Source organism: Danio aesculapii, chromosome 1 (genome assembly GCF_903798145.1).
Source record: "Danio aesculapii chromosome 1, fDanAes4.1, whole genome shotgun sequence".
In the NCBI taxonomy this organism is placed as follows: Eukaryota; Metazoa; Chordata; class Actinopteri; order Cypriniformes; family Danionidae; genus Danio; species Danio aesculapii.
This window is the reverse complement of record NC_079435.1, coordinates 48,371,541-48,379,030: the sequence shown is the minus strand read 5'-3', so window position 1 is coordinate 48,379,030 and position 7,490 is coordinate 48,371,541. Positions and strand designations below refer to the sequence as shown.

The 7,490-nt window shown below is 44.6% G+C and overlaps 1 protein-coding gene across 3 annotated transcripts in view; it reads left to right on the top strand.

The window, feature by feature from the left end:
- The first annotated feature begins 544 nt into the window (after positions 1–544).
- pcdh10a (protocadherin 10a) overlaps positions 545–7,490 on the top strand; it is a 36,124-nt gene continuing 29,178 nt past the window's right edge. For all 3 annotated transcript variants that reach the window (XM_056461584.1, XM_056461573.1, XM_056461564.1), the window contains exons 1-3: positions 545–3,511; positions 4,436–4,494; positions 6,243–6,349. In XM_056461584.1, the coding sequence (XP_056317559.1) occupies positions 1,022–3,511; positions 4,436–4,494; positions 6,243–6,349 (2,656 nt within the window). In that variant the 5' untranslated portion in view covers positions 545–1,021. The remainder of the gene's footprint in view (positions 3,512–4,435; positions 4,495–6,242; positions 6,350–7,490) is intronic.

Genomic DNA, 7,490 nt, shown 5'->3' with positions numbered 1-7,490 from the left:
TTTCTCCACAGAAATTGTATGTCACAGATTCCTCCACATACACGCGCACTCGGCGTGCGCGCTCGTGAACTGCATACTAAAGAGTGCACTTTCCGTGCTTAAGATTAAGATGCCATCATCACGAACATGCCTCTCAGACAAGTATCACATTCATCACATTGGCAACTATAGTCACATTAACCCCTAAACCGAGTATTATTTATAATAAAATGGCAACATATACAAATAAAGACACTGGTCAAAACAGAAAATGAGGCTACACCGTTAGAAGCGATCCAAAGTCCTGCGTTCTCCCATGCAAATATTTAGGCTACCTTGAATGCGACTGTTTGACTTTATAAGACATGTAAATCAATTCTCATTCTCCGTTTAATGAGAGCTGGAGTGAGGATGTAAGGGCGCACTGAGGAGGGAGGGAGCGTCTGATTGACGTCTCTGCGGTCGAATCAGAGGACGCAGCGCTGGCAGCCCGTGGCGTCCATTGGCTCCTGGTGGCAAGAGCTCTGCGCAAAACAACGCGCTGATGCTCACTCTCCTTGCAGAACTCGAGAAGAGGGGACCTACGGATTTCTAATCATCCCGCACATATTAAGGACCGTTAGACAGCTATATGTAGAAAAGTGTTCATTTCTCTGTTGTTGCAACAGCTCGCGTTCAGGATTTTATTTCAAACTGATCTCTCCACTTACTGAGCTAAAGAGTTTGGGAAAGATTTTGCTGCTCAGAATTAAGGATTGGGGTATCAGTAGGTTCTGCAATGTCTTGCTGTGACGCACGGACTACTAAATTCTGCTCTCTTTGAGAAAGCATTATATCAAATGGCTATAGATCTTGCGCATATGGCGACATGGTTTCAGGCTGACAGCGTACAACACAGGAGCTTTCTTGTTCGTTTGGGAAGTTGCACAGCGCATATGTTTTCGTGGACCAAAGCTATGGGTAATTCCTAAGCTGTGACTGGAGAAGAAGCGGTGTGAAGACAGAGCGAGGGAATAAAGAGGAGTGCACTTGTTGTTTGGAGATGATTTTGATATTTCTCTTTTTCTCGATCTTGGATGGAGGGCTATCGCAGCTGCACTTCTCGGTACCAGAGGAGCAGGAGCGGGGAACGGTTGTGGGAAATATCGCCGAAGATCTGGGGCTGGACATCACCAAACTTTCCGCGCGCCGTTTCCAGACCGTGCCCAGCGCGCGCACGCCGTACCTGGAGGTCAACCTGGAAAACGGAGCGCTGGTGGTGAACGAGCGCATCGACCGAGAGGAGATATGTCGCCAGACCGTCCCGTGCCTCCTGCACCTCGAAGTGTTTCTGGAGAACCCGCTCGAGCTGTTTCGCGTCGAGATCGAGGTCATGGATATAAACGATAATCCACCGAGTTTCCCAGAGACAGACATCACAGTGGAGATCACCGAGAGCGCCACACCGGGTACGCGTTTCCCGGTGGAGAACGCTTTCGACCCTGACGTGGGGACTAATGCCTTGAGCACATACGCCATCACCACAAACAACTACTTTTACTTGGACGTACAGACGCAGGGCGACGGCAATCGCTTCGCAGAGCTCGTGCTGGATAAACCTCTGGACCGAGAGCAGCAGGCGATTCACAAATACGTGCTCACCGCCGTGGACGGAGGGCAGCCGCAAAGGACCGGCACCGCACTGCTAGTGGTTAAAGTGCTGGACTCAAACGACAACGCGCCCACGTTCGATCAATCCGTTTACTCTGTGAGCTTGCGCGAGAACTCTCCAGTTGGCACGCTCGTTATTCAGCTCAACGCCAGCGACATGGACGAGGGCCAGAATGGAGAGATTGTTTACTCTCTAAGTAGTCACAATTCGCCGCGCATTCGGGATCTGTTTAATATCGACTCGCGCACCGGGAGGATTGAAGTGACCGGTGAGGTGGATTACGAGGAGAGCAGCACGCATCAGATCTACGTGCAGGCGAAAGACATGGGGCCGAACGCAGTGCCCGCTCACTGCAAAGTTCTGGTCAAACTCATCGACGTGAATGACAACACGCCGGAGATTAGTTTCAGCACTGTCACGGAGTCGGTGAGCGAGCAGGCTGCCCCGGGCACGGTGATCGCTCTGCTGAGCGTCACGGACCGTGACTCCGGCGAGAACGGACAGATGACCTGCGAGCTGCACGGCGAGGTTCCGTTCAAACTCAAGTCGTCGTTCAAAAACTATTACACGATCGTCACGGACGGCCCACTAGACCGCGAGAAAGCGGAGTCGTATACGCTCACGGTGGTCGCCAAAGACAAGGGGGTACCCTCTCTCTCCACGAGCAAGTCCATCAAAGTACACGTCTCGGACGAAAACGACAACGCGCCCAGATTCATGCAGTCGGTTTACGACGTGTACGTGACGGAAAATAACGTCCCAGGCGCTTATATTTACGCGGTGAGCGCCGTGGATCCTGATGTTGGACAGAACGCCTATGTCACTTACTCCATATTGGAGTGCGAAATACAGGGCATGTCCATCTTAACCTACGTGTCGATCAACTCCGAGAACGGCTACCTGTACGCGCTGCGCTCTTTTGATTACGAGCAAATCAAAGAGTTCAGTTTCATGGTGCACGCCAAGGACTCCGGTGCGCCCGAGCTAACGGCCAACGCCACCGTTAATGTCATCATAGTGGACCAGAACGACAATGCCCCGTCTGTAATTGCGCCTCTGGGCAAAAACGGCACCGCGAGGGAACACTTGCCCCGATCAGCCGAGCCAGGTTACCTGGTGACCCGTATTGTGGCCACGGACGCGGACGATGGCGAGAACGCGCGCCTGTCATACAGCATCCTCCGCGGAAACGAGCTCGGGATGTTCCGAATGGACTGGAGAACCGGCGAGTTACGCACCGCGCGCCGGGTATCCAGCAAACGGGACCCGCCGCACCCGTACGACCTGTTGATCGAGGTGCGCGACCACGGGCAGCCGCCGCTCTCGTCCTCCGCGAGCATCAACGTGCTGCTCGTGGACAGCGTGGTGGAGGGCCGGAGCGGAGACCGGGGGTCAGTGAAATCCAAAGAGGGCTCGCTGGATCTTACCCTCATCCTCATCATCGCGCTCGGCTCAGTGTCCTTCATCTTCCTTCTCGCCATGATTGTTCTGGCGGTGCGCTGTCAAAAGGACAAAAAGCTCAACATCTACACGTGCATGGCCGGAGACTCGTGCTGTCAGTGCTGCAGTCGCCAAGCGCGCGGACGCAAGAAAAAGCTCAGTAAATCGGACATCATGCTCGTGCAGAGCACTAACGTGGCCAGCACAGCACAGGTGCCGGTGGAGGAGTCGGGCAGCTTCGGCTCACACCACCAAAACCAGAACTACTGCTACCAGGTGTGCCTGACACCAGAGTCTGCCAAAACCGACCTGATGTTCCTCAAACCTTGCAGCCCATCTCGGAGCACAGACACAGAGCACAACCCGTGCGGGGCGATCGTTACCGGATACGCCGATCAGCAACCAGATATCATCTCCAACGGGAGCATTTTATCGAGCGAGGTGAAAACATGTTTACCTTTACCTGTCCTTAACTCAATTTGAAATGCTGACAGTGTGATCATCTTATCACTAAGTGTAACACACACCATTAGTTGGGGAATTTGAGAAATTATAATCCAGTAGGTAAATTGGGTAAAATCAAAGTTACAATCATTGTAAAAGTAGATCATTGCAGTTTTTCTATTTACGCAGAAAAGAGAGATTCTGAAAAGTCGTACATTTTTGTGTCAAGTTTACATGGATAGTGCGCCAGAGAATATCTCCCATATATAAGCACCTTAAAAGGCTATTCAGTGCAGTGATCTTTCAGCTTCCTGTGTTTGTAATGTCCGATTGTAATCATCCGCTTGCTTATGACTCACATAGTGCTTTTAAAGGTAGCTCTGGGCAGCACAGCTATTTTCAGATCCTTTAATTACACTACATCACTTCAGGGTCAGTTACACATGATGTAGCTACATTCAAGTTTGGAAGGAAACCAAATGGAAACATTTCAGAAATGTTCAATAAAAAAAATTCTATATCGATTGACTGATAAGAGGGACGTGAATATTGAGAACGTTTACAACCTTCTACAGTATATCATCTTATTCCACAATCTTTCCTTTCTACCTCTGAAACTAGCCATTCCTCATTTGAAAAGTGCACCTTACTGTCCCCTGGCACTCTGTGAAAGGGTGTAGCCCTCTGGAGTCCAGCCTGAGAAGGGAGGGGGAGTGTATTGGACAGGGGTTTAAGTATGCCAAGCACACAGTCTCTGGGTATCAGTGGAACAAAGGCGGTTCTATGGTTGAGGTGCTCCAGTGCATGGACAGAGCAGAGCAGAACAGAGGCCTGAGCAGGGTTTTAATGACACATGTAGGACTACATGTTAACTTCATTTAATATCTTCATTAATAAATCCATATTGTTGTTGTCTTTCAGACCAAGCATCAGAGAACTGAGCTCAGCTACCTGGTGGACAGACCTCGTCGTGTTAATAGGTGAGACGACTGAAGACACACAAACACGGAAGTTTTTAACTTATCAAAAGGAGTAATTGCAAAGGTTTCTATTGGATATATATATATATATATATATATATATATATATATATATATATATATATATATATATATATATATATATATATATATATATATATATATAGTGCCCTAAACAATGATTCTGCAAAATTGTTGCAACCAATTTAAATGGCTTGAATTTAAACAAACAAAATAAATTGTGTAATATTCAACTTAATTTGTTTGTTTAAATTCAGACCAAATAAATTGTTTATAACCACTTAACTTACAAAAAAAAAGTAAATCCAAGCAATCATCTTTGAATCATTTTTTCAGTGTGTAAATACTATTAGACCTAACCTACTCACTAACCTTAACCTAAATCAGGGGGGACTGGCCATAGGAAGCACCGGGACATTTACCGGTGGCCTGACGGTCAATCATGAATCTGGTCTGCCCACACATTTGCTTTGTTTCTTTGTTCTAAGTACACTCTAAAAATGCTGGTTTGTAACCCAACAATGGGTCAAATATGGTCATTGCATTTACTGAGTTAAAATGTAAAAAATGAACCCAACACTGTAAAAATGCAGGGTTCCAAACTATTGTTTCATGTTATTCAACACAAATAAAGTTAACGAATTTAAGTGAAACAACTAAGCAATCCCCCAAAAATCTCAATAACTGTGTTGTTTCAGCTCATTTTAAATAAGTAGTTTGAACAAGCAGTTTTTTCTGAGTGAATGTAGGGTTTGTCCAAGTTACGACAACAGAAACATTTTTAATGGGAGAATGCCATTGACTTCTAATGTTTTCATATAAAGATAGTTATATTTACTATATATATATATATATATATATATATATATATATATATATATATATATATATATATATATTGCTATATGAAAATAATTTGCACTTTACGATTTGAATAGCTCTATTTGTAAAGATTTCATTAATTTAGATCAACTGGGACGATAGAAATCTGCTTGAAATCTAATAAATTACAAGCATAATTAATAAATAACAGTGCCTTTTGGCTTTTTGGGGAGTCTAACCGTACTCAAGTACAGATTATGAACAATGAAAACAATGAAATGTAAAATAACATGGTCATCAGTGTAAAAATAATATAAAATAATCCTGCAATGTGACTATTGCAGACACACGCATTGCAATATTGATGCTCAAACGATATATTGTTCAGCCCAAATATATATTTATTATTTAATTGTATTAATTGTAATTGTATCTTTCAATTTCTAAATATGTTTGGTGACTAAAATATTTTAATAAATATATCTAATAAATCTGTTTTGTTTAAATGCACCAAAATACACTGCCTATATTCACTGAGAAATGGATACAATATTCAAACATGTTCAAAATGGGGTGTACTCAATTATATATATGTTTTAATTGTTTATCAGTATCTCATTTCTTGTACAAATTTGGTCTAAATATGGTTATACACATACTCACAGATTGCACACTATAAATGATATGGCCCCTAGCCAAAATCCCCCAACCTGACTCAGCGTCGCATGTGTCATCGGATCATTTGACACCACACATCTCAAGTTTGATTCAGAATTTGAAACTGAACAGTCTAAACTATGCCAAAAGTGTTAAATAACCCAAACGATCAATACATCTAATGGGAAAAAAGCAGCGCAAAGCTCCAGTTACCAAATGATCACTAAGCAATGAAATGTCTCTTATAGCTCAGCGTTTCAAGAGGCAGATATCGTCAGCTCTAAAGACAGCGGACACGGAGACAGTGAGCAGGGAGACAGCGACCATGATGCCACCAACAGGGGCCACACGGCAGGTGAGTTGATTACCAGTTTCTCACCTACTGTCGACCTCACAGTGGATTTGAAAGAAGTGCGGATGGGTGAAAGGCCCCTGGGGAACCAATGCTGAGCAGAAGCATAGGCAGTGATAGACACTGGGAAATTGTTCGTTTTGTGCCTTTGAAAGCAACACGACAAGTCTTCAACCGATTCCAGCAGTGGATCAATATAAGGACTGCGTGGAAATTATACATCTGTCAACAGAGCTAAACGGATTGCAGTCAATGCCCCGAACGAGTCCAGCTTGTCTGACGGACAGGCTTTCTGAAGCATTTAATGAGTATTTGAAAGCTTCCACAGTTACAAACCCAAACAGCTGCCCACTTACACCCCCCCCCCCCCCAAAACACAATTATATTTCCATTCATATCAAATGGCATAAACGTTTGAATCAAATGGCAATCGCTCATTGGAGACCACTTCGATTTTATTTTGTTTATTCTTTATTTATTTATATTCAATTTGATGAGCTTTTCCGACTTTCAAGTTCTATATTTCATTTGCGCTCGTTTATTGATCCTTACGCTTTCGACTGGATAAGGCTTTGACCTTTCTCTCCAAAGAATCATGACATTCAGCCTTCGGTTTGGCAAACAGTTAGATGACGGGTTGCCAGATATTACGTATGCGCCGCACACAATGGAATACAAATGTTTGCGACGAGCATGGTTTCGCATTTTAGCTAACTACAGCATTAGGAAACTTTGATATGGAAACAAAAAGTCACAGATGAAGGAAAGGCAAGAGAAATTGATGTTTTTTTTTTTGGAAAACTTATTAGAGCATCAAAGAGGTAAAATGAGAAGATGTGTGTGCGTATGCGTGCATGTGTGTGTCCTTTCCTGCTCTCCTCTGGGTGTGTGTTGGCAGGCGAACAGTTTCTGCACTCCCATTTCAGTGCCTGTCTCCGCATAGCCAATTATCACAGCAAGGTTAAGATGAAGGCCTGGGACACTGACAGGGGTAACACTACTGCATTAACAACCACTTACATACACACACACACACCCACTCACCATCTCCTTCACACATCCCTGCCTCGCCTCCTTTTGTTCCTATGGTGTCAATTTGGAGATATCGGTCTAAATTAAGAAAAGACCAGACAAAAGCTAGAAG